General features: G+C 39.7%; 1 protein-coding gene across 2 annotated transcripts in view; it reads right to left on the reverse strand.

Annotated features, from left to right (window-relative positions):
• Positions 1–24,436, reverse strand: part of Gsk3b (glycogen synthase kinase 3 beta) — a 143,540-nt gene that overhangs the window by 71,591 nt on the left and 47,513 nt on the right. For both annotated transcript variants that reach the window (XM_041673281.1, XM_041673282.1), the window contains exon 2: positions 13,481–13,674. In XM_041673281.1, the coding sequence (XP_041529215.1) occupies positions 13,481–13,674 (194 nt within the window). The remainder of the gene's footprint in view (positions 1–13,480; positions 13,675–24,436) is intronic.

Raw genomic sequence — 24,436 nt, forward strand, 5'->3', positions numbered from 1 at the left:
CTGTTTTGCGGCTTCATCTGGTGCCCAATGTTTGGTTTTAGAACCCCAGGCTCTACTGCCGCCACCAGCTCAGAGTGCTCCCAGCTCAGCGCGAGTCCTCCCTTAGCAGGCCACCGCCTGTGTGAGGAGCCAACAAGAAAAGGGAGAATGGTAAAGACCCTCAAGATTTTCTCCAGTCTCTCTCCCCTCTATTCACTCCCTTCTCCCCCTCCACACACACACCCCACAAACACCCATGATATTTAAGTCCTCTTTATTTGGGTAGTAGTTTTGATCCAAGGTACAATTATCTGTCACCTGTGTGGTCAATTTAGCGGCTTTCTGAGCTCAATGAGTCTAGAAAAATGTGTGTAGGAACTGACAAGTGAAGTGGGTTTTTGTTTTGTTTTGAATTCATATTTTTTAAAATTTCTTTTGGGGGTGGATGCTACAGGGGTGAGGGACGAATATAGAGGGACTAGGAAACGAGCAGAATTAGGGTATATGACATAAAATTCCCAAAGAATCAATTAAAAAATTGTTAAAATGTCAAATTTACGAGCTATAGATAATAGATATTTTAGATCAAGGTGTGAGGTGGAACTTTGTAGGAACACACAGGGACTCCTGTCCATCAATGTGACTTAGGAGACGAACCTCTAGCACACCTGTGATTCGTGATCATGATCAGGCCAACCGAGGCGGGAAGACCCCATCCTGAAGTCCATGGCACTGCTCCCTGGGCTTGTGCCCTAGACTGAAAAGAGGGCAAACGCTAGCTTAACACTACCATTACCATTCTCTGCTTCCAGGCTGTGGGTGAAATATGTCACCCCTTCCACAAGGACTTGCCAGTCAAGATGGACTGTACACTTGAACTTTAAGTCAAAGGAAACTCTTTCTCCCTGAAGATGCTCTTGTCAGAGTATTTTATTACAAAACAGGGACTGTAACGAAGACATATTTGAAGCTGTTAGCAAACAACACAGCAGTTATGAAGAACCTTGGGGATAGGCTTGGATGTTCCAGAAAGAGCTAGAAAGATAAGATGGTGGCATTATTGAGAGCATGAGAGTAGGGGGGAGTAAGTTCAAAGAGAGAGATAGTAGGGGGCAAAGAGGAATAAAGCCTCTTCAACCACGGTGAGAAATTCAATTTAAATGTAATGAAAGTCAATAGAGATTTTGACAGGTGAAGTTATGAGCTGACATAACCATTCCAAAAGAGTGTTCTAAAAATTGAACTGAATATGTTTGAATAATGGGGGGCAGGAGGAATCTTGAAAAAGAAAGGAAGGAATAATGGAATTTTAAGTGAAGAAAGAAAAGAATTTACCTTGGAGCGATGAAGGAGCTTTTTAAAAAAGCCATCGTTTTTATTAAAGGGTGTTAAGGGATTAAGGCAGAAGCAGAACACTGGCATACGGCTAATGGAAGGTGCTGGTTTCAGAACAGCAATGAAGACACAGACTGACGAGGCGGAATTAAAGCACGTGTAGGAGGCACAGGATATTAAGGATGAGAAAGTTTCAGCGGAGCTCCAGCTATGGAAGGTCAGGAAACCCACTCTCCCCAAACACCTGCAAACTGCTTTCCTGGAGACCCAGAGTAACCTCGGGGAAAATGCGAGCAACTCAATGTGTTGTCCAACTCACACATACACTACGTACCAAAACAAGGAACCTTTATAACTACAAACATAACCTCTCATGAATAACATAACTTATTAACTGTGCCAAGAAATTAATTTTTAACACAGAATTAAAAAGTTAATTACTATGAAAAAACTCTATAGACTACAATCAGGTAAGAGATTAATAAAATAAAAAAATACTCTAAAACAATCACACAGGCTTTAAAAAATCCACCTCCAGGTCTGGAGCAATGGCTCAGTGGTTAAGAGCACAGAATCCTGATTCGATTCCCAGAACCTACATGGTAGTTTACATGTAACGCCAGTTCCAGGATATCGAACGCGCTCTTCTGGCCTCCGTGGGCCTAGGCACATACATGATGCAGACATTTAAACATCAAAATGTGCACATAAAATACAAAAGTAATTTTTCTAATCCAATTCCAAAGGCTGGAAAGAAGGCACAGTGGTTAGGATGCTTGATGACCTTGCACAGGACCCAGGTTTGGGTTCCAGCACCCATAAGGTAGCGCCCAACAGTTCCAGGGAATTCAGCACCCTCTTCTTGCCTTCATGGGCACTAAATGGGCACATACTAATGCAGGCAAAACACTCATAATACACAGAAAATAAAAATAAATGAATCTTTTTAAAAAATCAGACTCTAGAGTTTCCACAGTATAAAAACTATTCTATTTAAATTGCAAATGCATATAAACAACAGGAAAAATTGATATTTGTGCTAAAAAAAAAAAACCCTAACAGACTGGTTCTGAACAAGTGCATTCAGCAATGAATATAAAGCAGCTATTCTAATCATAATGTACACATGTATTCACTTTCTTTAATTTCATCAAAAAATAAAATACAAGCCATAACATAATATATTGCATAAAACAGTAATGGCACAAAAGAAGGGAAGTGAGGCTATATTTGAGCTGTATTTTACTGGAATAAAGGCAGCATTAAGCTGAAACAGACTGTCATAAATTGAAGTGCTGAGTGTAATCCCCAGAACAACCACTAAAGATTTGAGCTTAAGAGTCTACTTGTGGCATATCTGCAAGGGGTTTGAGAGATGGCAGGGAGTGGCAAGGCCTGAACTGAATGCTGACAGCACCATTCCATGGGCTAGGCTCCTAGACTGTCTGATGAGCATAAGGAAAGCAGCGCCAGTGTCCATCTCTTTCTGCTTCTGACTAAGGCATGTGCCCAGCCGCCGCCACACGTAAAACAGCTCTTGCCCCATATTTTCCCACCACAATGGACTACACCCTCAAACTATAAGCCAAAATAAACCCGTTCTCTCTCTCTTTGCCCCCAGATATTTAGTCAGAGCAATGAAAAAACTAACACGGTGCACTAAAAGTTTCCATTTGGATTGGGATAGGGAAGGAAAGGAGTTCTCAGGAGGCCCCGCCCACCCTTAAGGGCTGAAGGAAGAACTGTCACTGTCTTCTGTGCCACTGATGATCTCTGCCCACGCTCCACTGAGATCTTCCACACGTGCTCATGTCGGCAATCCTAACTAAATGCAGTGGGTAACACACACGACATGACAGGAAGAGTGGGACCTGCTGTGGAAAAAAAGGAGGGTTACAGAAGAAGGGAGGGATGAGTAACGGGGTGGGGGTGGGGGGAAGACTTACTAGACTTTATTACATAGACGTAGGAAACTGTCAAAAATAAGGAAAATGCATTTGTTAAAGACAAAGAAGCCAGGAAGTTCTAGAAGGGAGGGACAAACCAACGTGAGATAGAAACCACGAGATGGTACCAGTAACTCCTTATGAAATTACATAAATTATGAACGAATTAAGTACATGACCAAAAGGCAGAGATTGCCAAACTGGAGATTTTATTAGCTTTTGAGACAGGGTTTCTCTGTGTGACCCTGGCTGTCCTAGAACTCGCTCTGTAAGCCAGGGCATGCCCCACCACCACCAGACTAAAACTGGGTATTTTTAAGATGTAAATATACTTCTATCTATAGGAGATACAGTTTAAACTGAAACACACAGATCATTTCAAAGCAAAAGAAATACCAAGCAAACTATACCCCACAGGACACTTGTGGATATTGTAATCTAGAAGAGGGAGACCTGTTTTCCTGCCAGTGCCAACTCACTCTGTAATGACTTCTCCTTACCCAAACAACCACGCACACATTAAAATGTGTGCTCTACCTTAGACCTAAATTTTGCTTCACATACCAGAGTGGCAATGCTACCTGCTCACAACAGAGACCACTGATCACACTATTACTGGAATGACCTGAACCTTCCTGCTACACACACCTAACGAAACTCGCTACACAACCCCCACTTCCTTCACCAGCTTCAGGCCATCCTCAGCTGTTTCAGCACACAGACTCTTCTTATAGTATTTAAAAAATATTTTCATGTTTATTGTATTTCTGGATGTATTCTTACAACTACAGGTCACTGGTGTTATAGAAAATAAAGTATCCCAAAGCTTACAGAATTCAGGTATTATCCGTAATGACCAACATACACCCTGCCTTAGCAACTATCTAAAAACTCCATCCATTTGCATGCAAAATTCAAGAAGTCCTTGTTTTTTACTGCTGAGTAGTACTCTAATATGTAAATATTCCATACTTTCTTCATCCATTCTTCCATTGAAGGGTATCTAGGTTGCTTCCAGGTTCTGGCTCTTTGATTTAATTGTAATATATAAAACCAGACTGGCTGAACATAGTGGACAATGAGGACTACTGAGAACTCAAGAACAGTGGCAGTGGGTTTTTGATCCTACTGCACGTACTGGCTTTGTGGGAGCCTAGGCAGTTTGGATGCTCACCTTACTAGACCTGGATGGAGGTGGGTGGTCCTTGGACTTCCCACAGGGCAGGGAACCCCGATTGCTCTTGGACTGACGAGGGAGGGGGACTTGATTGGAGGAGGGGAAGGGAAATGGGAGGCGGTGGCGGGGAAGAGACAGAAATCTTTAATAAATAAATAAATAAACAAACTAACTAACTAACTAACTCCATAGGAGCAAAAATTGAGTTGCTGCCTTTGCTGGTCAACCAGCATGGAGAAGGGAACTGGGAGGGAAGGCAAGAAGACTCATGCCGGGCCGTGGTGGTGCACGCCTTTAATCCCAGCACTCGGGAGGCAGAGGCAGGCGGATATCTGTGAGTTCGAGACTAGCCTGGTCTACAAGAGCTAGTTCCAGGACAGGCTCCAAAAAACCACAGAGAAACCCTGTCTCGAAAAACCAAAAAAGAAAAAAAAAAAAAAGAAGACTCATACACATACAATGAAGTCTTATAATTGTAATAAACTGTTTATTTTTTAAAAAGCTAGCTACTCAAAATATAATTTCTCTGAGAAAACCTGAAGAACACAATTTAAGCAAAAATTGTTTTTTTCCTCATTTTCATAAAAAAGGTCATTAGAATACATATATCTCTAAAAGGACTGCCATGGTTTAGATATATTCCCTATAAAACACGTAAGTTAAAGTCCTGATTCACAGCTGTAAAGTCAAGCACTAGGAGTGACTGAATCATAAGGGCTTTGGACTCATCAGAGGTCCGATCCTTAATGGATTCATGCTATGATTAAGAGGGGACTAGCTGGGGAAAGGTGCTTTCTGGGAGTATGCCCTGGAGAGGTGCACTTGTCCCCAGTCCCTTCCCGCATTCTCTCGGCTTCCAGGCCGTTACACTCTTGTGCTGTATTATCAAGCCACAGGCCTAGGAATAATTGATCCTGCTAAAACTATAAGCCAGAGTCTTTCCTTTCTTTAATTTCTGTGTTTTTGTTGGGGCAACAAAAACTAACAGACAAAGGTTTTTTTGTTCATTTTTATAATACCTGACAACTTACACTGGGAGTGGAGGTAGGGGGTGAGTTGTCTGGCTTGTTTCTGAAAGACAAGCCATAGAGCCAAGAATTCCTGGAGGTACTTAGGAACCATTATGTAAAACCTGAAGAAAGTTAACTTTTAGGTGAGGAAACAGCCAGCAAGCTTACAACTGTGGGTGTCAAGTAGGCAGCATATGTCTGTCGATCATCTTTCTTTACCAAAGTCTGCTCTATTGAGAGGTCTTTTCCCTCATTACAGAAAACTCTGCAGTTGCTGTAAAATAGGATTCACCTCGAAGATTTTGTTTTTAAGACCACCTTCCCTAAATGTAACTTCTGTAAAAAATGAGTGTTATCCAAAGAGCTGAACCAGTTTAATCCCAATCCATAGTAACAATTAGGGGACACCCAAACACTCTACAATGGCTTTTTAAATAGCAGAATAATTCCAAGTGCACAACAAATATTTTTAGATCACCTATATCAGAACTGAGAGTCTCTGCAAAATGATGCACTAATGAGCGGGCAAACCCAAGCTTCCAATACAGTGTGACTGACTTTAGCTTACTAACAAACTGCTGCGTTTGTATATAAGAGAACATAGGAGTGTGGGTCTGGATGAGAATGGCACTCATGGGCTTTTGTTTGATGACATGGTCCCCAGTTGGTGAAACTCTCTGGGAAGAATTAGGAGGTGTGGCCTTGGAAGAGATCTGTCACTGAGCAAGGTGAGCTTTGAGGTTTCAAAAGCCCATGCTATTCCCAGTCAGCTTTCTTTCTGCCTTGTGCTTGTGGATCAAGATGTAAGCTCTTAGCTACTGCTCCAGTGCCACGCCTGCCTGCTGGCCTGCTGCCATGCTCCCCTCCATGATGGTCATGGACTCTAAGCCTCTAAAACTGTAAGCTCCAAATAAATTCTTTATTTTATGCAGTGCCTTGGTCATAGTCCTTTATCAAGGCAATAGAACAGTAACTAAGAGAAAGGAGAAAAGAGAGACCTGGTCATTATTTTATAAAATTCTGCAACCCTGTCAGAGAAAACATCTTAATATACAAAGATAAAATTCTTAAATATTGCAAGCCACGAGGAACCACTAGTGTGTTCTGAGTAATAGATTTGTTTTGGGAAGATTACCAGCTATGAAAAAGGTTATTAAAGGGACAAGGGAAAGAAAGAAAACCAGGACTGCAGTAAGGGGAAACACTGAAAAGGGAACAGGAAACCAAGGACTGAGGGGCAGATTAACAATGGCCAAGTGGAAAGAGAAGGCTTCTTACTAACATGGCTATTTTTTTAAAATACAACAGTAGGAGCCACTGGCCCTGAAAGGGCTTCAGGATACAGAAGGGGCGAGTTCACTTTGGTATATGCTACCTGAAGGTGAAAAGCCTAAATATGCCCTCCGTCCTCAGCAAGAGAGCTATATGGCTCCTGAAGTCACAAAAGCACACACAAATGTGTATAAAATTGTAAAAGATCCCCAGACTTGCCTGGACCCCTAATTAGAAAACGAAAAGTCTAAAACAACATCAAAATACAACTAGAGAACTAAACAGCGGTGTCACAGCACCCCCGTAAAACTTCCTGGTATTCGGAAAAGAGCTCTGAGACATATTTACAACAGGTGCATAAGTGACCACACAAGAGGGAAAAAAAAGATAGAAGTTGTAAGAGAACTGTAAAACAGCCTAAAACAAGAGTTGATGAGTGTTTTCTATGAAGGACCAGATGGAAAACACTTCAGGCTGACAGAACATATGGACTTTGCTCCAACTACTCAACTCTGCAGTTATCAACAAAATGGAAAAGAACGGACATAACTGTGTTCTAATACAACTTTATTCTTTATTAACAGAAACTAGAGGCAGGCCCACAGTTTACCATTACTCTAGAAATAAGAAAGAAAAATTCTTGATACTCAATTTTTACCGATGATACCTACTCCCCCAAACTTGATTTTGTCAGACAAAGTTGTAATTTTTTATTTCCAATTTCAAATTCTATTAAATCACATTTTTACAAGTTGGCTAAGTCCAATTATTAAGGACTTAGTAAAAATGAAGAAATTCTCCTCCCTTTATTCTATTTTTTGTCATTTTATTGTTTTTTCAAGACAGGGCTTCTCTGTGTAGCCCTGGCTGTCCTGGAACTCACTCTGTAGACCAGGCTGGCCTAGAACTCAGAGATCTGCCTGCCTCTGCCTCCCTAGTACTGGGATTAAAGGCGTGCACGACTACAGCCAGCTCCCTTCCCTTTATTTTAAAATGAGTTACGTGAGAATTCTCTACAATGTATTTTGATTATGTTCACCTCCCTCTACATCTCCCAGATCTACCTCCTCCTTCCATTCCAATCCAATTTTTGTGTCTCTCTCTATCCCCCGTCTCACCACCATCCTTTTCTTTCCGCCACAAATATTTGGTGTTTCCCACATGCTACTCTTCGATATGTGGCCTTCCACTGGAATGCGGTCAACTACCAGGGCTACAGTTTTAAAGTAAACAGACTCTCTCTCCCTAACAGTTTTCAGTTGCCTATTGCTGGGGGTGGAACTACATGCCCACCTTCTCCCTCCATGCTGAGACTGTCTGGCTTGAGCTTGTGGTGGTCCTGTGCACGCTGTCTCAATTCATGTGTAACTGCCCAACTCTGTCCAGAAGACACTATTTCTTTTCAGTCACCTATTGACTCTGGCTATTGCAATCTTACTGAACTCTCTCTTATCATGATTCTGGAGCCTTGAGAGGAGGAGTGTGATACAAATACCCCATTTAGAGGTAAGCATCCCATAGTTCACTACAAAAAGCACCTTCTCTCTCTGATGACCATAAGACAGGCACTAATCTCTGGATATAATGATAGATCCTTCATAGTCATTTGAATACTATCTCCACTTAGCAGAGAAATAGTAAGCAGTAGGCTCTCCCTAGGGCCTATGATGTACCCACTCACAAGTTCCTGGCCTAGATATGGGTTTTAACTTGTGCAGCTTGGCTCAATCTAACTTTAAAAGCGGTTGGCTAGCCACATAATGGTTCTGCCACTCTACACCACAGGGAATGTCTCGCCAGGCCAGTCACTGTTGCAGCTCCCACTGGTCACAGCTGAAGTAAGGAAGATGAGAGGACATGTGCAACGTTTATCTTTCCAGGTCTGTTACCTCACTCAGAATGACTGTTTATCTGGATTTTGTTTTCCCAGGATCCCACTATGTAAATGTATATCACATTTTCATTATCCATACATCAGCTGGTGGACATTTAGGCTATTTCCACTCCCTGGCTATTACAAAAAGAAAAATATTAAATATGGATGAGCAAGCATCTCTGTAGAAGAGTCCTTTGGGTATATATCCAAGAAGGACATAGCTGGACAGGGTATATATCTAAGAATTGCTAGACAGTGTGGTAGATCTATTTCTAGTTTTTTGAGGAAATGCCACACTAATTTAACCAGTTTGTACTGCTACAAACGTCTTTATCTGCATTTGTTGTCCTTTTTAGAAAAAAAAATTATCGTAGACATTCTGATGGGGGTAAGATGAAATTTCATAGTTTAACTGAATTTTCCTGATGGTGCAGGGATATTTAACATTTTTTAAAAGTATTTCTCAGCCAGTTGTCTTTTTTCTTCTGAAAATTCTGTTTACTTCCATGTCCACCCCCAACTTTTTTGGTGGGCTCTTTGAACAGGCTTTCCCTACCTTGTTCTGGCTATCCTGGAACTCATAAGAGACCCACCTGCCTCTACCTTCCCAGTATTAGGATTAAAAGCATGTACCACACCAAGACGAGTCTCTATGCCCCAATTTTTAACTGGGTATTTGTTTGTTTGGTTGGTTGGTTTTTTGAGACAGGGTTTCTCTGTGTAGCCCTTGCTATCCTGGATGGAACTAGCTCTGTAGATCAGGCTGGCTTGGAACTCAGAGATCCACCTGCCTCTGCCTCCTGAATGCTAGGATTAATGACGTGTGCCACCACCATCCAGGTTGAACTGGGTTTTCTAGATGTTAAGTTTTTGTCAGTACTTTGTATATTCTAGATACAAAATCTACGTCAAGTTTTCCTCTAATGTGGTATCAGCTGTTGATAATGATGTATATTTGGAAGCATTAAAAATTGATTCTATTTTCTAATCCAATTTGCTACTTTACATTAAGAGTTCTTATTGAGAGATGTGTTACCTACCACTTTGTAGATTCTGTGTTGTTTCCTTAGACCTCTGTGAATTAGCTGTTCTAGCACTTATTTACTCCTTTTGCCCTCCAGTGTCTTTACCCTTTTATTCAGATTGAGGTATTCCTTCCAGAATCTTCTGTCGAGTTGCCTTAGTGGTCATAAATTCCTTAAAACTGTTTTTAATCACAGAAAAATTTATGTCTCCTTCAAATTTAGTGGATAGTTTTGTTGGGTATAATAGTTTTGGTTTATAGTTGTGGTCTGTCAGAGTTTGAATGCATCTCTCCCAGACCTTCTGGCTGTGTGTGTGTGTGCGCGCGCGCGTTTGACCTTTGCTCTTTTGCAGCATACAATGCCTATGTCCTGAAGAGTTTCTTCTCTAGCCCTGTCAATTTAAGTGTTCCTAGGTCTCTTGTACCTAGGATGTGCACCTCCTTCTCTAGGTTTGAGATTTTATTGAAAACAACCTCTATGCCTTTACCATGGTATTCTTCTTCTATGCCCAAGATTCATCTATTAGGTCTTTTCATTTTCATGTGTCCCAATGTTTGCCCATGTTGCTCTTTCCTTTTTTTCTTTTTTTAACTTTCTCACGTGCTTTCCTCTACTTTATCTTCCAGTCCTGGTTCCTTTTGCCAAGTAAGCCTTCTGTTGGTGAGACTTTCATTACCGAGGTTTTTATTTGGAGTTTTCTATTTCCAACATCATTTCACTTTTCTTTCACAATCCTCTCTCTTTACCGAATTCAATTTTTGTATCATGAATTGAGTTTCTATTTCATTCAATTTTTGTTGTTGTTGTTGTTCTTTCAGCTATTCGGCCACAGTTACAATCATTCTGTTGAATGGTTCATTACTATGTGATGAACTTTTTCAAGACATGTTCTCTTGGTTTTTCATGTCAGTGTTGTTCTTTCAGCTATTCGGCCACAGTTACAATCATTCTGTTGAATGGTTCATTACTATGTGATGAACTTTTTCAAGACATGTTCTCTTGGTTTTTCATGTCAGTTTCATTTTTTCACTGGGACTTGTTTGAATCTGAAGTAGTTTGCTAGTTAGATGTTTTTCTTTTTCTTGAAATCACTGTTCTTTCAGTTTAGTCATACACAGTATACAGGAGAGGTGGGACTTTTATTGGCAGCTCCAAGTTCTATCTCTAGTCTTCTGAGTTTGCTACTATTTACCCAAACAAACACCATATCCAAGAGTCAAAGCATGTCTTTTCCTACTCCTCTTCTCTACTTTCTTTTGGTGGTCTCTCTAAATCTAGTTGTTTTATCTCGAGTAAGCTCTGGTCAGCCCAAGGTTGGCAACAGTAGATCTTGAGAAACCAGATGTGCAGTTGGGAGGCATGGAAGTGGTTCTGTGGGGTCCTCAGGTGCTTGGGCTGAGGCTTCAGGGTGGACCGTCCTACCTGTATGAAATCCTTCAGTTCTTACATGTTCAGTTTTTCTTATATGTATCTTTCAGCTTCCAGTTCATAAACAGAAAGTAAATTCTATGAGTCAATAAACATTTCTATATAGGACATAAGGACTATTTTTCTATCAATTTGACCTGCAATTAAGTTTTTCACAGAACTTAAATTGCCTGAAAATAAGATTATATATTTAGAAAGTACAACAAAGAGGAAAGACATCCTTAAAAGGTGAGGGGTAGGAGTGGGGGGTCTGGAGAGACTGAAATCCCATGTGACCACCAGCATGTAGTAATTCAAATCCCTAAGAATACTAGATATCATCTCTCTTTATCTTTCAAAATACGCTATAGATAGGAATACATATTCACAATAAACAGTACTGAGTTCATATCCACTATTTCTCTTTATCCCAACTATAAGAGAAACCAAATAAGAGCCTTAAAACCTATAATTTACTGCAAAGAAAACTAAAATAGTTAATAGAACTAATATCACTAATTTAAAATTCAGTTTACTGATAAACTGTAAAAGCCAGATTCAAACACTAAAAGTCACTTTTCAGAACAACTGACAGTCTGTTTGTCTTAACATTAAAGGGGTCCTATATCAATCAGGTAACTAGCTAAAGTTTACTCCCACATCACAAACATTCCCTACAAAACAACTATTTTTAACTAAGTAATGTATTATAGTTCAATGGGGGGTGGGAAACAGAGGACATTCAGATTTTAGGTTAAATACTATTAAAATAGAACTGCTATATCAGAAATTATTTTATAAGTTCTGCTGATTACTAAAATATGGATAATTATTCTTGGTTTTCTTTTTCTCTATGGTATTACCTCCCATCCTATTTTTGTACTGAAACAAATTGATTCACAATACCACTAGCAACATAGGCCAATTTACTTATCTACCTACCTACCTACCTACCTACCTACCTACCTACCTGTCTTTCCTCTGAACAAACCTAATTCATTAATGTAGTCCTAAATATGTTATATAAATCCCTAAATTATGTAAATCTCTCACATTAAATGACAGATTCCTAAATTGTAAGAGAAATTATTACTATGAAAAAGAAAAGTAAATCAGTCAACAAAGCAAATTTTATTTTTGGCCTCAACTATTTGTATATAGTAAAGAGAACAAGGAGTAAATTCTACAAATAATGATGAGTTAATGTAAAGAACTTGAGTAAGTTAGTCTATCACTTCTTAGTATGTAAGTGATAAAAAGTAGATAATAACAAAACCAATCAAATATTCAGGAATAAGCTCATCAAGAATAACCCCTGTAAGAAAAACTGAAAGACACAAAAAGTAGACTTAAACGAATTGGTATTTCTTCTCTTCTGCAATTCAACATTTGAAATGCCAGATCTTCCTAATTTATAAGCTTGATAAAATTCCAATTAAAGATGTAACAAAGGGGAAAAGCTCAGGCGTAGCCCAAATACTGTGCCAAGTTCATCAACAACTACCAAGAACTCAAGTAGGCACGCCTAAGTCCCCTGGGTGTCATTATCCTCTAACCAACCTGGCTATACAAAGTCATTTTTGTTTTGTTTTGTTTTTTAGACTGGGTTTCTCTATGTAGCCCTGGCTGTCCTGGAACTCGCTCTATTGATCAGGCTGACCTCAAACTCAAAGATCTGCCTGCCTCTGCCTCCCAAGTGTTGGTATTAATGGCGTGCACCACCACTGTCCGACCCATTTCTTTTTTATATAAAAATAACAAGCCTGAAATGTTATATCACAGATGCTAACTCTATATAAGGATTAGCAAGGCTTTATGAAATATCCAGAACCTTCTGTAAACTGCATGCTGTCAAGCCTGAGAACCCCCAGGTTTCACAAGTAGAAAAAACAGAGTGCTACAATTTGCCTCTGACCTCTCCACGTGCCCCTAGAGCATAAGTGTCTGCCCTCAACCCTATACATACAACTAAAATAAGTGTAATCAAAAATATTACAGTCAATGAAATGGAGAAGTAACCCCAACTAAATTGTTAAGTAGATACACTTTTCTCCAAATCGACTAATAACTTGATACAATTTTAACGCCACCCCAGCAGTTGTTTCTTAAGATTTAACAAGACATTTAAAAAGAAATGGTCACAAAGTACACTGCTGGTTCTCATCACTCAGGAAGTACAATGTTAAGTGACTAATCAGTGAAATCTACGTCCAAGCCTGATGTACTCTGTCACCTGTAATCACAGCCCTGAGCAGGCTGAGCCATAGGAGTGTCTTGAGTTTCAGAGCAATCTGGACTGTACAGACATAGGAAAGGGGAGGAGAATGGAAGGAAAGGGGAAAGGGAAAGGGCAGAGAACAGGAAAAGGAAAGGAAGGGATATAGCCCAGTGGGTAAGAGCAGTATAAATAAAAACAAATATATAGAAACAAAGATGCAAACACCAGGTTTTACCTTAAATCGCTTGTCCTGCAAAACTTTCTTGATGGCGACCAGTTCTCCTGAATCACAAAGTTTGGCTTGATACACCACACCAAATGATCCATTTCCAATCACTTTAGTGTCTGTATAACTGACTTCTTGTGGCCTGTCAGGACCCTGTCCAGGAGTTGCCACCACGGTAGTCACCTTGCTGCCATCTTTATCTCCTGCAGGAAGAAAGGGATTTAAAACAAAAATGAAAACTGCATAGAAATATACAAAAAAAAAAAACCTGCCAACAATTTATAGAGTAAATATATTAAATAAATATTTAAGTATTAGCATAAAGATAGCTTAACTACAGGTAATTTAATCCATCATTTACAAGTTCATTCTGCTTCATTTAACAAAATGCGACTTGTTGAAAACTGTCACCTATAATGCAAATGTATTGTTCTCATTAAATAATGGCATTGGGAAGGTCTGGAGGAGGTGAATAACAGGACAACAGGGAGAGGAGATATGATCAAAGAAGCATGTGAGCGAAACTGGGAAAGAATAAATAATTTTTAAATACTACTAATGGGAAGCCAGATATCATGGCTCATGCCTGGAATCAAGACAAGGTTATCACAAGTGCAATGCCACCCTGGGCACATACCAAGAGTCCATATAAATAAATAAGTGCAACAAAGCTAAAGCTGCCCCCAAGTCACAGTTCAAATGGTGGACTCCCTTTGGGTCTGACTTTCTAACTTTTTTTTTAAGGCTGTTTACTGGAAAACAAAATAAATGTTAACTAAAAAGATGTAAGAACAATAACTCCATTCTGACCATTCTGCCTTTTGGAAAGTAGGACTTTGAGATTTTGCTTTTATCTTAATCCCTTTAACATATTAAATGTAATATCTTTGAGAAAATAATCACATGAGAAAATTAACTTTGGGTGTGGTGGTGGTGGGGGTTTTGAGGCAGGGTTTCCCTGTGTAGCCTTGGCTATCCTGAAACTTACTCTGTAGACCAGGCTAACCTCTTGCCTCTGTCTCCCAAGTGCTGGAAGGAAAAGAACATGGAATTTGAGGATAACATGTAAAACAAAGCACAATAAAACCCATTCTAAATTGAGCCCATGTGTGTCTTACTTACATATACCCTCATCTTTCCTTACCTTTTGTGTTGCCTCATCCTTAGCAGCAAACCATAGGGGCGCCCTTCAAGCTCAAGACCGTTCTGATTGGAAGTCCACAATTGTCTGTGAATTCTAAACTATCCTAGGTTACCTATTACCTGGTTCTCAAGAGCTTTAAACCATTCTCTTGGTGACTTCACAATACATTTAAGTTCTAGAAACTAGAACCATGATGAAATAACAATTATGACTCCCCTTTCTAGCAAATATAACACAGATCCAATGCAAAGTATAAAAATATATGTACATAAGTTTTTGCCTCATTAAACTATATCTTTTTCTGTTTCTATTCCATCATGTAACTTTTAAGATGCCAAGTGAACTCATTCTTACCTACTGAAGAAGTGACTCCTAGCTACTTGATAAATGAACACCCAAAATGTTAGTGGCAGACAATGACCAGTATGCTTATCTATTAAATACAAAGCCAATAAGCAATGTCTGTAAGACCAATCTTTCCTTAAAAGATATCCTTCATGCCAGATACAGAACAATGACTGAAAATTATGAATGGCTTCTTATAAGGAAGGCCAGGTGATTCACAGGTAGTCTGGCATTACATCTTCAGTTTCAAGGAAAAACACTCAAAAATATATTACTAGTGCAAATTTCAAATTAACACAGTATCACATGCTGAGACAAATCAATGCCACAGTTTTTATTTACAACACTATTATGTATGCTTTGAATAAATACAAACAGCATAAGTCATCATATACACTGTGGTCCTATGAGCTCTTAACTGCTCACTTATAACTTACAGGAAAATAAACTGGGGAGGAAGTGGGAACTGGGATTGGTATGTAAAATGAAAAAAGATAGTTTGTTTTCTTTTAAAATAAAATGATAATAAAAAAGAAAAGAATGGTTTTAATTTTAAATTATCATGTTCCATCTTTAAGAATCTAACAATACTCACCTTAATTACAATTTTTCAATTGCTTATAAATTCTATGTGCTCCCCCAAAAAAAATATTAGTTTTCTTGTCTTTTTCTTTCTTTCTTTTTTTTTTTCCTTCTTCTTTCTCCTCCTCTTCCCTCCTCTTTGTCATTTTTGGGTTTTTGGAGACAGGAAGTCTCTCTACTCAGCCCTGACTATCCTGGAACTCAGTACATATACAAAGTCAGCCTGGATTTTGAGATCCACCTGCCTTTGGCTACTGAGTGCTGGGATTAAAGGCTTACACCACCAAGCCCAGCTCATTTTTAAAAACAGAATCACATTCTTAAAAGATGCAAAGCAGTGAGATGCAGAAAAATTAAAGAACAAAGCACTGAATACTTTATTATCCAGCTATTTCAAATAAAATAAAAATCTCACATGATTTTCTCTTTAGCATGAAAGTTAAAGCCATGGAATTACCATTCCATTGAACAGGTCTGCTTCCCAAATCTCAGAGATCTGATTCACAGAGCAACGCAGTCCTACTTTGAAGGTAGGTAACTAGTATGACTGGTTGTAGGGCTGCACAGTATTTAAAAAAAAGTACGTCTTTCTGCTGTAGGAAGACATTTCAACCCAGCAAACAGGGACCAGTTTCGAGTGGGTTCCTGTAAGACATGCCACCACAGCAGCATCCATGATGACCTCCCCATTTGCCTCCTCAGGTAGTACTTGAAAATCAGGAGGGTAGGCACAAACTATTAAAGACAATTAGCACTACCCTAGGGCTTTTTTTTTTTCACTGCAAGCCTAAAATTTGTTTCCTGATCGAGAAATGGGAAAAGGTACAAAACCAGTAATTGCTGGAATAGTAGAGTGGACAAACTACGAGAGCTTTATCTTTGTCTACTCAAGATCTGGTGGAAGGGCAAAGAAATGGATCTGGCTGGCCTTAAACTCCTTATAGAGACCAGCAATCCTTATTGTACTCAGAGATTCACCCACTCTGCCTCCCTAGTGCTATACCACAACACACAAAACAAAGAGATTCTTGAGGCCTCTTAATCTTGAGCTGTGACTGCCACAGTCAACATCCAATCCCTTAGTAGAAATGAGAACATTTGCTCTATCTTCTCTGAAGCAGTTAGAGAAGCTGCAGAGAGCTCTTGGGAGTCACATCTCTGCTAACATCACATGTCTGACGCACACCAGGAGCAATGGCTCTCAGGCTATCCATACCAAGTCAATCCTAGAACTTTTTTTCGAAAAGCATCACACTTTTCTGACTGCTTTATTCAGAGTTTAACTAAAAAAGACTGTTAACCTGTCTTCAAAAGTGAGCCAGGCGTGGAGGCGCAAGCATTTAAAACCAGCACTAGAGGGGCACAAACAAGTGGATCTGAATTCCAGGCTAGTTTTGTGGATACATATAGTGAGTTCCAGGCTAGCTAGAGCTTTGTTGAGAGACCCTGTCTCAAAATAAAATAAATTAAAACAAAACAAAACAAAAAAAGATAATAAACTAAGATTTCTTTTGAAGCAAAGAAAGAATTTACAGCCAACTGAAAAAGTAATTAAGATGAACCCAATCAGATTTCTGAAGCTGGAACATGAGTAGCAGTGTTGAAGAACACAACAAGGTAATAATACTGGGAGGAAGTTGACAATATTACCACACTGGCAACTAGCGACTTGTGTGCCAAGCATTTCACCAGAGGCACTGGCATCAGCTGACTTGGCAATTGCATAACAACCATATAAACTGATATGGTGTTTTCCCAGATAACTTCCCACTTCACTGTTTTGTATTCCTTAACATTAACATAAAAATGAAGACATAGTATGTTTCCTATGCAAATAAAAAATGAGTTGAGTAAGAAAGACTCGCTTCTAAACTTTAACACACTGCTTTGTGGTACCTCTCCTGCACTGTATGGCCTAGCTGTGGCCTAAAGACTCATTCCACATGCTTTCCCACTCCTATAGAAGGAGAAAGTCTGGTAACAGCCAGTGGAGGATTGGCTCCAGAGTGGCAGAAGTATCAGAATACAGAACAATCTTTAAAATTTCCTACCCTTACCTACTTACCCCTGGTATTTCCAAATGGAGTTTGGCAACATTATGCCCTGAAATGTCTACTTCCCAAAAGCAGATGAAAAATAAAACTCTAAACACTAGACTCTGGGACATCCAAAGAATTCAACATTAACCACTAAAAGATTACTTTGTACAATAGAACAACACTGACATACAGAACTCAGAATCCTCATGAAAAACTAAAAATAACAAATCTGTTAATTAGAAAAAAATAACTACTTTATTTAATACTATCTTAGAATACACGGTCAGCATAACAACTGTCGAACTAGTTATATGACATACACCATTAAAATAAAATCGGTCTTCAAAAGCTGTCACCGTCCCTGGGGTACAACAGCAGAACTATGGCAATTAGTAACACAGCTCCAGGTCCTCTCTCTGACTCTTGGATTCTTCTGTGACAATCAGAATCTGGTCACATGGTACACATTTCCTGCTATAATTAGAACAACAGAAAGGTGTGTGCACCTTCCTGCTTTTATCATTGTAAAGAGATCCCCAACATATCAATCACAATAGATCCCTCACAAAAATAATGGGAAGATCAAATGCAATGTAACAACTGCCTTCCAGCCAGCGAGAAGGTCCAGTAGACAAAGCCCCTGCCATCCTAGTCGAATGCCCTATCCATAGGCAAAGAACCCATGCTGGACAGCCTCCTCCCTCTGCCTTCCATGAGCAGGCAGAACATGCTCAGGTTCATTCTCTCTCTCACACACAAACACACACACACACACACACACACACACACACACACTATATAATAAACTTTTAAAAACTTACTTAAAAAAGGACTATCTCTGATTGGAGACTGTTAAATATAGAATACAAATGTAGAGCGAACATCCAAAAATATCAAGTGCCTATATCAAGAATAAAAGTCTGAGACCCTAGCACTGTCATTTTAATTTTATGTGAAGTGATATATCTTAAAACAACCTTTGTTTACTTAACAAAGTCTTTTTTTTCCTTCTTAAAGAGGCCAGTTCTCAAGATTCAGAGCTAAGAAACAAGTGAAAGACGTTTAACCACGAGGCTTTTAAAGACTATTACTAAGTCACACAACCCAAACAAATGGCCCTGAAACTGTCCATCCACATCCCGGGCTGCTCTAGTGACCTGAAGCAGGAAGTGGAATTGGTAACAACTGCATCTGTAAAAATCTCCCTTTGCCTCAAGAACATGGCCTTGATATTAAACACCACAAACTGAAAAGACTGCAACAGGCCATCTGGGGCTACACAGAGAGAATCATTTCCCACCTAAGAACATTATGATGTGGAAAAACAACACTACCTATTATTTCTCGATCATGAAGAGAAATAACAGTAATTTTCAAGTAAGACTATGGTTGTCAGGAAAGGAAACATTAACTGGAGTCAATCTCTACTTAAACAACTGACTAAAGAACAACTATTAAAGCAAGATGCTCTCCCCAAAAAACAAACAAACCCGCTCAGAAACATGAACAACAAGGGAAAATCAAGATTCAGAATGAGACAAATTCTAAAAACAAAGTTCCTACTCTTTATCTGGGACCCTCTAGCCCACAGCGCAAATTGTTTATGGGCGCTGGAGCAAATGAAGCTGAAGAAGAAAGAAAAGGAATACCAGGAAATCAGATAAAGTGATCAATTCTAATTACCAATAACATTTTTAAAAATTCTAGGGCAACTTCTAAGTAAACCCTTTATTTAATTAAAAAAAAAAGTCAGACCCACATAAGCCTATCTAAAGCAGTAGAGAAAATCAACCAAGCAGAAAACAATCGACTGAACTCGCTTCTGTAAAGGGCTGACCTGTGCTGCACTGTGCTCACTCACCTCCTGCAGCGCTGGTTCTGAACACACAGCAGGAGCACTTTGTGCTGCCAACTGCCTACCTCGAAATACTGCCTGAAACACCCCGATTCGCACTGAAGACAACTGGACATTATGAACTACAGTCTTTTTTACTATATGTACCAAGTTTTCTGCTCTTACAGAAACAACAGCTTAATTACAGAAAACAAGGACTTTTCTTATTTTTCTACCATCATCCCTCAACATGTATTATATTAAAATGTATATATTATATTAGAATTTTTTTAAACTGTTGTTGAAGCTAGAGAGATGGCTCAGCAATTTAGAACAATTGTTGCTCTTGCAGAGGACCTAGGATTGATTAAGTCTCAGAACCCAAGTGCTGGATTTACAATTACTAGCTGTAACTCCAGTTCCGAGGGATCCAACACCCACCCTCTTCTGATATCTGTAGGCACCAAGCACACATGTCATGACACACATACATGCAGGCAAACAGAATCTTAAAAACAGACAGTTTTAGAAAAGCACTATTCAGTATCCCACAATTCTACCGCAAGCTCACAGCACAGGTCCAGAACACTTGGACAGCGAAGCAGGGAAATCAACTGCCCGCACCCTAGTGTTCAGCCACTTTCTCCTACACTCTAGCCTCCCAAGTTTAGGGGATGGGACAACCTACAGTAGATGGATCTTCTCCCCACAATCACCATAATCCCCACAGATTTATCCAAAGGCTCATTTCTGGGATAATACTAACGCCTGCTCTAAGTGACAACACTATGTCAATGTACTTCTGCCATTCTGCCCTGTGTATTTATGCAGTAATCTCAGCACTGACCATCATAAAAGCAAACTATTCTACTATGAAAACTTGAAAGCAGGAGGAGCAGCTCAGTGGCCATGTGCTCACCTAGCACACAGAAGCCTAATCCTAGTACCGCAAACAAAAATTCTGAAGTACTCATGTAGCACCAAATATTCACGGATTTAATTATTTATGTAAAAATAAACAAACATCCATCTCAGTGTGCAAATTTGATTTTGTCTTTAGTAAGTGGTAAAACTATACTTAAAGAATTTTCTGAAATACATTTGATTTTTTCAAGATTTACTTATTTATTATGTATACAATGTTCTGCCTGCATGTGTCCCTGCAGGCTAGAAGTTGGCACCAGATCTCATTACAGATGGTTGTGAGCTACCATGTGGTTACTGGGAATTGAACTCAGGACCTTATGAAGAACAACCAGTGCTCTTAACCACTGAGCTACCTCTCCAACCCCAATACTTGACTTATTAAAAGTAAATGTGATATAATATATATATTTGTTTTAGAATTATAAAATTTCATTGTTTTCAGTGTCTATGTGCACTCTTGTTTGGGAAGTGGTTTCTCTCCCAGCACTCTGGGATCTAGGGACTGAACTCACATCATAAGGCTCGTACAGTAAGTGCTTTTACCCACTTGGCAATCTTGCTGGTGCCCTATACCTATTTTAGATGGTGATACACCTGACGTGGCAAAAAAAAAAAAATTACAAACAAAAACCAGTTGCAAGAAAATGTTTAAGAAGGCCAGCTCTAGGAGACCCTGCGATCATTACCACCTAGGTCATAGCAGACAAGGAATACACTTTCCCTGATGGCCTAGCAGAAGGACTGCTGTGACTGGTACAAAAAAACACAATACCATAACTGGTATAAGCACAAACCCTCATTTGTATGAAAGATTTCTTGTGATTGGTCAAAGTGCCCCTTTCACCAATCAAAGTGTCTGTATATGAAGACTATCTGGCTCACTTTTTGAGCCAACTAATATACACTCCTGTGTACGTTACCTCCCCTTATGTTGCAACATTAGGCTCGGTAAAAACAATTTCTTGGATGGGCTTTTCTTGCCTAATTCTGTTAGAGCAGACTGAGCTGGAAGTAGAAAGAGGGCAGTAGTGGCACAAGAGACAGGAAATGGCCACAGCAGCCCTGACCATGACAATGTGGTGGCAGCAACAGTATACCAGCCAAGAGGCTGCAGAGTTTCCAGTTGCTTTGACAGCAGCAGATGAGGATGATCCACCAGCTGAATTGGAAAATCAAGCCAAAACCACACCTGCCTTGGTACGCAGCAGAGGCGTGGAGCTGCACAACTGCCCAGCAGAGACGGACAGCAGAGGCAGAGCTGAACAGTTGCCAAGCAGAGTTTCAAGCACCGTGGAGAGGCCAGGTGCACTGACAGTTACAGAAGGAGTAGGCTACAAAATGGGTTGTGGCCCAACAGCCAGCGGAAGCAGCAACAAAAACCAAACCAAACAATCAAACAAAGGCAGTGGTAGCTACCTCCCAAGTGGTGGCAGTCATGACAGTGGCTAAAGCAAGCTATACCAATTGCTGCTCTGAAGGGCGGAGACACCCAAAACTTAGGCCCATGAGCTGCAAGGTCAGCTACCTTGAAAGGCTGAGGAATCCTCAGGAACCATAACTATTGTAACTATAACTGTTCCAGTAAATAGAGCTATGCGAGAGCTATATATAAGACACTAGAGGGTGCCACCTACTATTTTTACTGCGTGCCTGCTGCCACTGCTGTCAAACACTAAGACACAGGAAAGGTGGCCAAGAACAATACTTGAAGACCTTCTCCTTGCCTGCCCAAGTTCCAAGTATAACAAAGGACTTCAGCCAACTGATGGATAACGCCACATCCTGAAGCACCCACTCTCCATAGCTGGCTCTCTGTAATACAGCAGGGTGCTGCTTCAAAGGATTCTTGTGACGAATGCTAACACTGGCAAGTAGTGTTGGCTTTTCTGTTTGTTTTTAACAGCACAATAATTTATATTCTTTGAATTGAACAAGACCCTCCCGCTAAGCTCTTTTACGTCTGTCTGTGACCGACTGCAGTGTTTATCACATGTTCTATACTTAGCAAAAGCATCAGCCCCTCACTTCACTAGGAGCTGTTATGGAAACAGAGGTTATCTTCATCATTTCCCTTCTGCTTATTATTAGCACAGGGCTGAGCACAATGAAAGTGCTCAGTAGACATTTGCTCCAGGATTTACAAAGGCCTTTCCAGCAGTTACTGTCTGAGAACTGACTACTCTTCGTGCCTTTACTTTTCCTATGCTTGCCACTGTCAGATCCAGATCCTGAGGGGAAGCACATAAATGCCTTTACAACAGTAAAATATAATCCTAGACTTACTGAAAACAGGTCAGTGTTTGCCACACATGGGTTTAACACAGGCAGAATAGTTATTCTATTCCAACACATGCTACGGCTTTTGCTATTAAGACAACACAACGCTCTCCGGGTTAAAAAAAACCTAACTGTGTTCAACAAAACTGAAAAGTTTAAATATTTCACAGAAGAGTCTGGTAACAGAACCTACTAGCTACCCAAGATTTTACTTGGAAATAACCACACTTGTTTTGAGCTAGTTTGAATTAACTTACTTTTATCTTCTCTTAGAAGTATAACTATACTTTAAAATAAGCAACAACCCCAAAACAAGAATGAACTATACTAATTTAAGTCTAAACTTCAGTATTATTTTACTAAAAATCAGAGAATCAAGCATATTTTCTGTTTTTTTCTAGCTTCCATGAACTAGAATAGAACCAAGCCCAAAATGAATAAACATTCCACTTGCTCTAACCCCACACTTGGAATAATTACAATTCAGATTTTAGAAGCAAGTACTGAGCACTGGTATCTAAAAGATCCGCATGGTGTGCACTAGGCACTATCACAGCCTTTACATTTTTAATGAGCTTCCCGAGCTGCTCGATTTTGAGAAGGAAGGTTGATAGATGGCTTTTTTCCTTTAAGGAAGCTAAGTTTCCAGATTACCTATGTGATAATATGCCATGCATGAAAGGAAAGAATCGGCTGCAAATGCTTACAGTATAAGAGCGAACGATCACTCTAGGATCTCTGATTCTGATTCGATGAGGGTTTATATCTTGCCCAGCCACAAATCCAAGTGTAGCACCAGAATTAAGACTCTACATGTTTCACAATGAATTGAGTCTGTTTGAGACCTACCACCCATCCCTTTCATTCCAAAGGACACAAACTAGAGGCTCACTAGATTCTGCTTTCCACTGAAGTATGCACCAAGGACAACCAAACTACTTCCTAATGAGTCTTTCTCTGTATTGCCAGCTCCCAAATACCGACATGGTGACTTCTAATTATGAAACCTCAGCCTTAGCTTAGGCTTGTCCCTCTAGTTCTTTAACTTAAATTAACCCCCTTCACATTAATCTACATTTTGCCTGTAGCTTTTTACCTTTCTTTCATTCTGTTTATGTCCAACTCCCTCCATGTCTTCTTGGTATCTGACGCTGGTCTAGATTCACCTCCTACTTTCTCTCTCTCTGTTTCTCTGTCTCTGTTTCTCTGTCTCTGTTTCTCTGTCTCTCTCTCTCTCTCTCTCTCTCTCTCTCTCTCTCTCTGAAGAAAAGACCCACCTACACCTCCTGCCCAGCTATTGGCCGTCTAGCTTTTTAATCACACCAATCAAATACATTTTCATACAGTGTACAAAAATATCCCACAACACCTCTTTCCCATAGCACATCACACAAGTTTAAGTCTGTTTTTACACATATTTTTAAGTGGAAAATTATTAAGCTAAAAACTGCTGTTAAATATCACTGACAGCAGGGTTTGCATTCTCTGGGTTACTGCTTACTCCAGGTGATCCTAAGTGTTTTCTAATCACCATTCAATAACTAGAATCCATTACATGAAGACAACACTCATGTTCATCACATCTTTCTTGGAATGACCCCCATTTCACACCTATGCATAGCAGACTGTCAAGTAACTGCTCATATAAGTAAAAAACTCTTCAGCTGCCAGTACACTTCAGAAACCACATACAGCTGAAGTGACTGCAATAAACAAGCTAGGCTTAAAAAGGTAAGACAAAGACAACTAAACTATTTGACAACCCTGCCTAGGACCAACATCACTAGCAGTACGCTTATGAAGCGCTGCATGCTATA

Source organism: Microtus oregoni, unplaced genomic scaffold (genome assembly GCF_018167655.1).
Source record: "Microtus oregoni isolate MIOR12 unplaced genomic scaffold, Mior012 000023F_ref0000262, whole genome shotgun sequence".
Classification (NCBI taxonomy): domain Eukaryota; kingdom Metazoa; phylum Chordata; class Mammalia; order Rodentia; family Cricetidae; genus Microtus; species Microtus oregoni.